The 12221-nt window shown below is 42.4% G+C and overlaps 1 protein-coding gene across 1 annotated transcript in view; it reads right to left on the bottom strand.

The window, feature by feature from the left end:
* Positions 1-242: 242 nt before the first annotated feature.
* Positions 243-12221, bottom strand: part of poc1b (POC1 centriolar protein B) — a 52875-nt gene continuing 40896 nt past the window's right edge. Inside the window, exons 11-12 of the mRNA XM_080504290.1 lie at positions 1566-1853; positions 243-488 (exon numbers count right to left, since the gene is read on the bottom strand). Coding sequence (XP_080360416.1) covers positions 327-488; positions 1566-1853 — 450 coding nt within the window. The 3' untranslated portion in view covers positions 243-326. The remainder of the gene's footprint in view (positions 489-1565; positions 1854-12221) is intronic.

Consider the following 12221-nt stretch of genomic DNA (forward strand, 5'->3'; position numbering starts at 1 on the left):
CACTGAAACCCAAATGGTTCCCACTGGCCATAAAGGGTTAAAGACACACACACGCACGCACGCACACACGCACGCACGCACACACGCACGCACGCACACACACACACACACACACACACAAAGACTGAGTGCAGTGAAGTATATTACCTTTATTCATATAAATTACAAGTGTATTTGAGGACACAAAAGGACACCACATGGAACAAAAAAAAAAAAAATGGTGCTGAAGTATGCAAACACACACACACATCCTGAGAAAAGACCAGTTCGGAGGGTGGACACGGTCACGGCCGGCCATTTGGAGGTGAAAAGTCTATCGCTCGCCGTCAGGTGAAGTGGTCTGGCGACTCATCGGTGCCCTCGCTCTCCGTCCCCCCTCTCCCCTCCTCCGACGCCTGCACTTCCCGGATGATCTGGGCCTGGTGGCGGAGACACTCCTTCAGCTTGTCTTCGGTGAGGGTGAGACGCTCCTCCAGCACGGACACGGTCTGCCGAGGGGCGGACGGCGGGACGACACGTCACATCGGGATACAAGAGAAATTAAAGACCAGATCAGCCCGAGCCAAAAGATACAGAGGAGACTTTTTATTTCCTTCCTCAGTACTGTGGAGACTGTGGCCTTGGTGCTGGAGTGGCTCATCAGTATACTTCTAAAGCGGTAAAAGTCATTTAAAAAGGATATTTAGAGTGTTTAGACTGATGAGCACCTCTTCAATTCATTCTTTTGGGAAAATTCGCCTGAGAGGTGTCTCCTCATCAAATACATTTATTTTCTGGAGCTGCTATTGAAATGTCTTTATATTTGTTTATTTTTTTAAAAGGTAGACTCAGTATTTGTTGTTAAACATTTTAAAGTCGGATTTATATTAGAAGACATCAGTGAGCAACGTTTCCTTTGCAAAGTGTTTGTTTGTGCTGCTACAGTTTTGGCTCGTTGGCTGATATTTTTGACAATAGATAACACATTTATTTGAAAAAAAAAAAAGCCTTGGTACTCTTGAAATTGTATTACTCCTTTTATGTTTAATGTCTCCAGTACCTGAGGCTGAGCCCCACAGCATGATGGTACCTCCACCATGCTTCACAAAAGGTATGCACTTTTCATTCTGGGGTTCAGTTGACGTCACGTAAACAAATTAACGCGCTGCATCTCCAAAGATCTCATCCAGAACTTTGCTCCAGAAAGATAGAGGAGCATCTCTGACGCTTGTAGCCCTACGTGGTTTGATGTTTGCCACAAATGGAATCCTGCCTGAAGCGATTTTTAACCTCTACACACCTTTCAGCGAGATTTATTGATAGATTTACATCTCCGAAGCATCTCAACAGGTTAAAGGCTGTAGAACTTGTTGAGAACAGTTTAAATATTTCAAGATTTGTTTTCGTACCGTGTTTTCATTAATAACAGATTAATAACAGAAGTGGTTCCGTGGATCCACTTTTGAGGATATCCTGAGTTCTATACTTAGATGCAGCCTCCCGCTGTTTAAAGTTACAGCCTGGCACTGGGTTCTCTTACGATATGCATGCCGTTCTCCCACAGCGAGCGATTACTGATAACTGACCTGCGTGAGAACATCGAGCTGCTGAACGATGTTCTGCAGGGTGGAGTGGAGACTCGACGGATGACCGGAAAGAACCTCCAGCGGGCGCGTCTGCACCGTCTCCTCTTTCTCTTCCCTTCCTTTTCCTCTCCCGGCCTGGTTCCCGGCATTCCAGCCCGCCCCGCCGGCCCTTTCGCCCCCCGTCCACTCGTTGACCGTCGCGGCGGCGTGATGCGCCAGAAGCCAGTTGGAGTGGTGACTGTTGGCGGCGCCCTGCGTGGGTGGAAAGTGCGTCCGACCATTTAACAGCTGCAGATTGAATCGAGAGAGAAAATCTTGTGAGTGTATTTTCTTTGACACGAGTACTGCCCTCATTCTGCCAACATCAAATCCATTGTGGTCAACATAAAACACACGATAATTCAAATTGCCATTGTTATGATCTGACATTTAACTGAAGCTTCACCAGCGAGAACAATGAGCCTCAAATTAAAACCCCATTAAAGACGCCCCAGAGGGTTCTGAGTGCTATTTTCTTGGGAAAACTTTGGCTTGAGTGTGTTTGAAACGCCTTAAACGTTGTTGGAACTGTAGAACCGTTTTTTTGTTTTTTAACAAAAAGCTGGAGCACTGAGCGAAAATGGAAGTAACCTGTACAGTTAAACCACCGAAAGAGTTTCTGCTTCATGGCGACACGTTGATTGAGAGGAAAACAAGAAAACAGTCCCAGTGTACGGTTCAGCAGAATGTGAGAACCAAAATGTGTTTGACTTCACAGTAAAGATACAAAATGTATGGTCACTGAAGACTTGCAAGAGTGGCGCTAACGTGACAACAGAGTCAAAAACAAGCGTTCTGTATCATCAGGTCATTGCTCGGTGAAGTGATTAATTGTAAGAGATGGTAACAAGATGGTAAACCTGTGAAAAGACACAAAAAGCTCACTTCCTGTGGAAAAAAATCATACAGTGGGGCTCCATTAAATAAGCTTTTGTTCATTTCTTCATTCGCTAATATAGTTTTTACTCTCAATATTTTTCTTTTTATTTGTGGGGGCATCTGACAAAGAATCCGACCAAACTTATTGGATAAATTTGGAAACTAAACTCTTAAAGCACAGTGAAATGTTCCGGCTTTCTACATTCTGCATTGAAAACGTATCACAGAGCAGTAAATATTCTCCCTGCTTCAGTTTGTACATACAGGTATCCAAAGTGTGACGGAGGATAAACAATGGGTGTAAATGAGCCTGGTTTTTATGCACTGGAAAGTCCTAATGCTATGCAGAGTTAGAAAGCCGGCTCGGTGTCTCATTGTTCTGTCAGCGGAGTTTGCCTTGAGCCTGCTGCTGTAACTTGGCAGACTGAAGTCTGTGGATGACTCACGCTGCTGGGTTACTGACTGAGCGGCAGGCTGCGGCCGACTGACTCCCCGTGCTCGCTAAACAAGAGTTCACAAGGTTATTAACACTCTATGGAAGGGGTGACTGCAGCCACAGAGCGAACAACCGTCTTTATTTGACCTTTGCCTTTAGAGCTGTTTGTTTGTGGCATTGATTTTATGATTCATCGAATACAAAAGTTAATGACCAGATTGTGAGATAGAGAAGGACACGTGTCTGTTTTATATTATTTACGAAGGAGTTGACCATGGTATGGTTGCAGAAGTGAAGAACTTCACCAGCAGAGTTTCCTCAGTTCCACTTCAAAACCACAAAACGAAACGTACTCAGTAATATCACGTTTTGGTACTTTTTACACAAACACATTTTCTGCTTTAAATTCACTCTGAGTGGGAGTTTAGAGTGTTCACAACAAAGTTAAAATAGTTCCTCCATCTTGGTCATTATGACTCCGTCCGATCAATGATTAAAAAGGTTTTTGTGATTAAAAATACTAAAAGTACAGTAAAATATCCAACTCTCAGCTCTGAACGCTAAGTGTGTGTGAGAATTGCTGAGTGAGATTACCATTGGAAAGCGCTTTGAGGCTATTTAAGTGAAACCACGTTTTGGGTCTGTTTCCATGACAACGACGCTCGGAGACAATAAAAACCTAACTATTAAAATTCGGGGAAAAGGAGATGTATTTATTTTCAAAACAAAATTATTTTTTTCTTGGGACCCCCCCCATCCATCAAGGAGCCCAAATGTTATAAATTCCCATCTCTAGTCAAAGCAGACAAATGTTTCTGACTTTAATTGAATAGCCAGAAAACCGAAAAAAGAAGAAGTACTTCAAGTATCGATAGTTATGTGGTTCTTCTCTAATAAAGCCTCATCCTGTAATTCCAGCCTCACACGTGTAAAAATTGTCAGGTTAATTTAGCCTTCCACTAAAGAAACTGATTATCTTTTGATTGAGGACTATTAATTAGAAGAAGAAAAAAATGTCAGGCTTCCAGGAACACTTAACAAATCTTCTCCATTTTTGGATTTTCCATTAAAAAGACGACTCATTGAATCAGGTCAACAAAACCCCAAAAGTAATCCGTTGAAAGTGTTTTCGTTGGGTTTTTGGCCAAATCAATGGTGGCGTCTTGAGAGGTAGAAGAGGGTGAATGGTGGCTGAAATTGTGCCAAGAGGACCAGAAAAGGGGGGGGGGGGGGGGGGGGGGGGGGTAAATGGAGGATGTGTCGGGAGGATGTAGGAGGAAGGACGGAAGAGCCGGGTGAAGAAGAGGAGGGTGTCACACATTCCTGGCCTAATGCATGGAGCAATCGATTCCGGCTTGCTTCCTGCGTCTTGTCCTCACTTCAAAGAGAGAGAGAGAGGGAGGGGGCGAGAGCTGCAGGGGGGGGGTGGAGGCCACACTTAACTCCTGAGAGGAAGTGAACAAAGCTGTCAGTGTTCGGACGGAGAGCTTCTTCCGCCGGTGCCCTCCTCGCAGGCTCGTCATCCCCAACAGACGCCCGCCCCCTCACTCACATCTGGCCCACATCTGCTTCACTCATTTAGGGCATCGCGGCAGATCCAGACAGCAACCCCCCTCACTCTTCCTCCTCCTCTTCTTCCTCCCCATCCGACAGGAAGTTTGGGTGCAATCAAATGTTTAATGGGCAAGGTGCCCCAGCTGGTCCGTGTGGCAGTCAGTGTGTGCGCGCACACACACACACACACACACACACACACACACACACACACACACTCATATATATATCGACAGTGTCGTGCGAGCTACTACAATTAAGAACTTCATAAAAGTCACTGGCTACCACTTGAAAGCGTAATTAACTTATTTTACTAGCTACTGAAAAGAAAAGGTAACTAGTTTCCTTGGAAAGCGTAGCTGTAACACATCATCTCCACACAGTTCAGTCGAATGACCAGTTTATTCAACGTACACAGATTGATGAAGATGCCCTATAGTCTCGGTTTAGGTGCGGCTTGACAGCAACGATTTCATCCACGAGAATAAGCAGCAACAAACCAGCTGAGATAAACCAAGTAGAAATGTAAGATAGCATCGACTTCTGCTAATGCATCACAGGCACTGTGCTAGCAGGCTAACAGGCTAACAGGCCAACGTGACTTACAATCGGACAGCTTCCATGTTGCCGTCATGAGGAATGAGACAGTCGGGAATTAATGAGACGCTCCTCTAGGAGACAGGAGTTTAGAGAAATGGGGACTTATTAAGGCGAGGGATGTTTCACAAAACTTCTCTGCCTAAACTGATTTTAAAACAAAAGTGCTCAGAAACAGTCAACATTTAGCACAATTTATGGAATCACTCTCAAGCTCAACATATCTTATTAACTTTTGAAACCTTTAAACATTCAGAATATTTTAAGGCTTCGTTCAGATGGCAAAATTATTTTTGCAATTTCCTTTAAGAACAGTTTTGCGATTACAGAGTAACACTTTCCAAACGATGTCCGTTCTCGCAGAATTGTTAGTTTTCATTTTGAGCCACTAGTGGGTGTTGTCGGGTGTGTTTTTTTTTTATATATATATATAATGAAAGCATATTTGAAAGGGAGGAGTAAATACATTTTTATATCTTCCTCCTTTTCATTAATGCAAATGTATATTGTGTTGTTTTTTTGTTTGATTCCTCTGAGTGTTTAATTCACCTTTTTTTCTGTTTGTAGATTCAAAATAAAGATTAATTCAATTGGAAATCCAATTCAAAAGGACCCACATGCAAGCAGAGAACAGTACAACACAACCATGGACAGTGGTGAGGACATTCATGTGGACAGACGGCCAAGCTGGATTGTTATTACCGGTGACTCTATATCTCATATAACTATAAGGTTTTACTCTATATCTCATATAGCTATAAAACCACCAAGTCTCAGAAGAATATAGACTGGGAGTCATGACACTTGGGAGCCCTTTTCAAGAAGTTATGTTTCCAGTTGCTCAGGGCATCCAGAGTGCAATAAAACATTGGCGTTTTTACTTGAAATCGTTGTGATGGGGCCTCAGAGAAAGTAGTTCTTGCAGGGTCTGGCGTGGTCAGTAGTGTCAGGGAAGAGGTGATGGCGTTCTGCCTGCAGGGTGTTCTCCTCCATGGGAGATGAGTTGGTGTTTGGAGTCAGGTTGGCAGAGCGCTGGGTGTTGGAGACCAGAATGTCCGCATTGCTATGACTGAGGCATCGGTACGTCTTTCCATGCGCACGCAGCTCATAAAATGAGACATTTTCTCTTACAAGTGAATGTGCATGAGTTTGTGTGTATCACCCTGGGGTGGACTGGCGGACTGTTAAGTGTGTGCCATGGATTTACGTAGATGATCGGGGCAGTAACTAATATGTGCATCCAAAGAAGGGAGCCAGCTTATATGCACAAAATTAACTCAGGTTTGACTTCATGAAGTTCACTTATACAATATATTGTGAAATATTGGAAGAGTTCTGTCACAAAATTAATTTAAATGCTCAAAATACCTTTGTTACTGGGTCATTCGGGGAAGTGTTTGTGAGCTCAATGTGAACATAATCAGCTGAACATGTCAACTTTAGTTCAGTATGAACTTTAAAGTCACTCAAACACATTCTTGGAAGAGTGAACCTCAGCGATTGAAGGAGTGTACAGTTCTGTTATTACCTTTCAGGGGTGAATCAAAATATGGAAATTCACTGGTATCAATATCAAGGATTGAACGAGGTCAATGGCGACAACCCGACATTTCCGCATATTTTCATACCTGCCGAAAACAATTCTGCCGAAGTTTGTGCGAGGAAGTTTTATATCTGCAAATATTATTCAGGTTGTACTCACACGAACGGAAGAAATTACATCCAGACAGTTTGTCTACAATTACTTGGATGCAAGCTGGCGACTCAGATTTCCCGGACAAACTGTTCAGGGAAAACCCCTGCAACATGAGAGACACTGGCTTCCCTTCAATGCTCATCAGCCACCGGTCACAAGCACCGCTGCTCACAAGACTGTAGCACATTCACCTGGAAAGGCAATGTTAGAAAAAGAGCCATCTATAATGAAATGCAAATCGTGGCTGAAATGATCGAGATCAAAAGGATCCTCAAGAGATTGCAAACTGCCCCCCACTTCAACTTCAACATCAAATCACAGCCGTCTGATTAAAAAACATCCCTACCAGGAGCGCCGCAATTAGCTTCACTCTTGTTTTTAGCAGGAATAAAAAGAACGACCTCAGACTCTATGATCACCTGAAGCTGAAGCTTAAAAATAACATGGATGATTCTGTCAAGTCACACATTTAAAAACCTCTTAACAACCCTATCATTCTCATAAAAAAAACAACAACAACAACAACAACCTCACAAGAGCCCCGAGGGTAGCTGTCCTCCAGGGGCCTAAGTAGGTTAAAAGCTGTAATGCTATGGCTGAAAAAGTGTTGTGTTTTTTTATCACATGTCAATGCTGTCCAGTTGATTTATTTGAAAGCCCATTAAAAAACAGAAAACAGAAAATTTTATTAAATAAAAAAAAAAACAAATAAAAGCCCATTGCTCGCTGGCTCTTAATAGACCTTCAGACAGGGGATGTGGGATGTTCAGCGTTACTAATAGTCTTCAGCTTGGTTTCATGCCACGTCTCGACCAATGAGAGCAGTGGAGGAGGCACAAATTGTCTTGCTTTAATTTAATACCAAGTAAACCCAAAGCTGCTATTACTGATACCAAAACCATTTTGATACTTTCTGATTGATCTGACTACAAAACCTTAACGCATTCATTAAAAAATAATTCAGAGAATATCAACAAAATGTGAGGAAGAAACAGAATTTCTTTTCTTATTATTCTTCTTATATATAATACAAATCTCATAAATAGCATAGCCCCATCAAATCTCAGCATTTTATTTATTATTGTTTCGCCGTTGATAACATACTTCACAGCATAGTTATTATTTATTATTTTTTATTTATTTATTATTATTTATTACAATAAAACGCTGAAGCAAAACATTTCCTTCTCTATTGGCATAAAATATGTCATTTGCTTAATTGTTCTCTATGATGAAATCAAGTTCAGCAAAAATTGGTAAACCAAAAAAAAACCTGTACTAAATGGAAATCGTAATTAGGCTGCTTTGAGAATAAATGTACTGATTGTATTTCTTTCCAGTCACCTGATGATTTTTTATTTTGTGGGTTTTCTTTTTGGGTGGGGGTGGGTGTTTCATCAAAATCAAAAACTGTGAAATTCTGAGAAAAACTATTGGAAATAAAGAAAGTAAAATCAACAGCTTTCTGCCCATAGGCTCTTTTTCAGCACATATACTGTATCAGCAATTATTACCTTGTGATTTATGTTCCCGTGTTGCAGTGTTGGTGTGACACTGAGATCAGTTTTGTGACACTATTTTCTGGAAGAAGGTTAGTGGATGCTTTGTAATGTTGATCAACTAAAAACACAAAAATAAAGGCTCTCCTAATGGGAGGAAATTGTTGTGTAGAAGGATTTAGTGAAATCAAAGGAAGCACTCCTTGGCCTCAACCCACCATCTGGTTTCAATAACCCAGTTTATCCACAAACCAACACAGCACTTGCACATGCAAGGTAGCAGTATTCCTTTTAGGATACTGGTCAAGTAAACATTACCAGCAGCACGTACGGACCACGGCCACTGACTTGCACGCATTTCTGCATATTCGCACAGCAACCACAACTGAACGTCCGAACACAATTTGGCCGGCTGTAGTCGGTCTTAACAACCTTTTCTCTTGATAATTAATGGCACAGTTTCCCCCAACAGTTTCCCCAACCTTCACACAGATTCAGAGGCCAACCCTGTTTCACTGGACGGTACGTGGAGAAGCCCTTCACACTAAAACCGTTACAGCACAGTGGAGTGGTGCCACATGTGTTCAAACGTGTTGAACCTGCTGGCTGACTCGTCTATTTTTACGTGTACAGACTGCATGTTCTTCTTGTCCATACCACATGTTTTCAGCCATCTGACGGATTGGCCAGGCTGTTTTCCTGTCGATCACCCAGCCAGTGGGGCGAGTATTGTCTTGGCAGCACTAACCCAGATACACTAACCCGGATAACGCTTATTGAGTAATAGTTTGGTTCAAAGGAAAGACCGGGAAAGAAGGCTGAAAAACTAGTTACGATGACAACTCATAGTGTAATTGTTTTGTTCAGAGGATGTCACCATGTTGGCACACTGTGGTGGAGTGGTCAGGTCTTCTCTGGATTCAAGTCGAGGCCTGTTGTTGGATGGATTTTACATTCTCTACCCCCACGTGCAGATGGGTTTCTCTTTGAGGTCCAGCCACAGTCCAACAGCATTTGAGGGGAATTGGTAACACTAAATAGCCCGTCGGTGTGATTGTGGTTGTGGTTGTTACGGAATACCAATCTAACTTGGTCATCTGTCCATACCAACGTCTGTGTACTCGCCACTGTTAATGTTGATAGGACTTTTCTCCGTGTGGGTGTGTGTGTGATTTCATTACAGAGACAACCTACAGTGTAAACTCTTAAAATGGCATGCAAACCACATTGTTCTCAGCCTGACTGCCTTTTACGTGGAAACGTGGAACTTTTCTGAAATGAAACCACAAAAAAAACGATGTGTCATGTAACAGTAAACAGGATCTCAATTTCTTTCCTTGTGGATGAATGTGTCCTTCTTATTTGATATGCTATGTTGCGCTGAAACCGGTCCCAAGGAGGAACTGACGGCATTCCAAGTCAAGAGGAGCACGACATCATTAAATGAAGGGAAACGCTGCCTAACGTGAGTGCTTACTGTTGAAGCCCTCCACCATATTATCTTTTGTTCAGTGGTGACACAGTCTCCTCATCGTTAGCCTTTAAGAGGAAGTCAGGTGGCAGTTCTAAAGCTTCAAAGTCCCACCGGTCTGTCACCGGCTGGGGCCTCTGTCCACACCCACAACATGGATTTATGTCTTTTCAAACACACTTAAGAACACTCGCACACACACACACACCGACACGCACAAGAAAAACAGGCGAGTGCGCCGTCACATGAAGCCGAATCCACGGATGTTCCTGTCAGAGGTGCGGCGCCGCTCGTGTGTTCTTTTACTTTTACAGAAGCCCGAGCTGACTAGACAGAGAGGAGGCTTGTGTGGCTCTGAGGAAGTGAACACATCCACTTGATTTCTCACCCTCCCTCTATCTGTCTGCGTCTGACATCCGCACAGTGGCCGCCTACGCACACCAACGATAACATCCCGCTCGCCATTAGACACAAGTGAAACTTTATGACCACACGGCATGCACGCTCACACAGTAAACATCTCAACCACAGGCTGCGAAAGGAAACACAATCCCTAACTTGAAAATGCACGGACACAATTCAAACGTACAGTTCAAACATTCCAAGTCGAGCAAGTGTCGCATCACGAGGAAGAGCTGCACGTGTCGCAGTCCAGTAACTCATCCATACGTGTTGAATGAAGGCAGCGCCGCGGCTGTTCCATTCAGAACAAGCGCTTCGTACCACCAACATCCCTGGCCGCTCTGCAGCCCTGCGTTGGCCTTTAATTCCACCATGTGTGCAGATATGCGGCTTCTGGGCCAAAAGGTGTGGATTCAATCCCGATGGCAGGCTCTACTGATTCCTAAAAATGTGTGAAAACAGGCAGACGAGTGCGGGATGATGGAGGAAGTGAGGCCGAGGAAGTGAGACGCATTTGTTATGTAATGGATGGAGACGCACATTTGTTCGAAACAGTTTATTAGGTAAGCGGTTCTAAAAATAATGTCGTCTACAACACTGCTGCCATAAATCTTCCTTTCATGAATAATGTTGCCTTTTTTCAGAGCTTATCTTAAAGGAATATTAGGTTGGACTAAATTATATGAATTTTCAAAAAACACTGTCACATTTTCTTAAAATGTACTGTCATGTGCTACTCCAGGAAGTACATAATAAAATGACACCGAGAGGCCAACACCGCGAACAACTTGGACAATCCGTTTTGATAAATCAAGAATATGCTGAATTACATGAAGGCTTGGAGGTATAAATGAAGGTTTGTAGCAACCAATAATAGAAAATTTGCCAATTAGATATCACTTTGGCCAATTCAGATGTTTTAAAGGCAACAATGTACTAATTTGAGCCAATACGTTGATACTATTTTACCAATATAAAAAGTTGTTCTATTACACTTTTTAGGTAACATAAAATAATCTGTTCGGAAATGTCATAAAAGCAGCTGATAATGTAAGAATAAGCTAGGATGTAACTATCCATCTCATATGGGGAAATTTGATCAATTTCTTGGATATAACAGATTATTCTTTTTCTAATTTTCTAGTCAGAAAATCGTATAGTAGATGATAGTTCATTCATTCATTCATTCAGGATATATACTATGCAGAAAACTGTCATTATGCACGAAATATAGATTTTTTTTAAAAACTGTTTTATTGCATTACTGGCAAGTTGTAGGTGAGATCGTGAAAATAGAGGAGGCAACATCGAGTGGTCACAGTTATTATGAGCGGAACAAAAGGAGCATAAAGACCAAAAAAGGCTTTAATTAAACCTAACCATGATATACCATGACAAACACTGTATTCTGTATAACAGACAGCAATACATGTTTTCATTTCTCCATTTGGAAACGGTGTGCAGAGTCATTATTAATTACCTATCGATAGAAACAACAAATGTTGAAAACCCGTCGCACCAAATGCTTACTTGTCACTCATAAGTTGTGGGAACATTTCAAAACTTTTTCAATGTATTCATGTGAATGATGTAGGTGTAGCTTAATGGGCTTGGTGCTCACTGTGATGGGGTTACAGGTGACCACTCGTGCTAAAAGTAGCCGTGGATGAAAGCGTCCTCTAAAAGAAGTGCTCATTAAATATGGTCAAGCAGCTGCAGTGTAGGCGTGGAAACGGGCTTTGTTGACCATGAAGTGGACTTCGTATCTATTTTTTTTCCTAAGCGACAGTCCTCCAATAGACAGTCTCCTGTCTATTGGGAAAACGTCTCCAATCTATCTCCATCTTTTTAAGAGTGAGTCATGCCGGAGTCGTGATCTGGCTGAAAAGCCCTCATTATAGACACAGCAGACTAATGTCCCTGATGAATGGGATGCGAACCCTTGATTAGTTTCTTTCCCGGGGCTTCACTGTGGTGCCACAGCTTAAAAATGTACTTCACTGGCACCGAATGCAAAAACCGAGGCAACATATTCTTTGAATCATAGATTCATGAGACAAGGGCACAATGTAAATACACAGCG

Source organism: Blennius ocellaris (assembly GCF_963422515.1).
Source record: "Blennius ocellaris genome assembly, chromosome: 11".
NCBI classification, from domain to species: Eukaryota; Metazoa; Chordata; class Actinopteri; order Blenniiformes; family Blenniidae; genus Blennius; species Blennius ocellaris.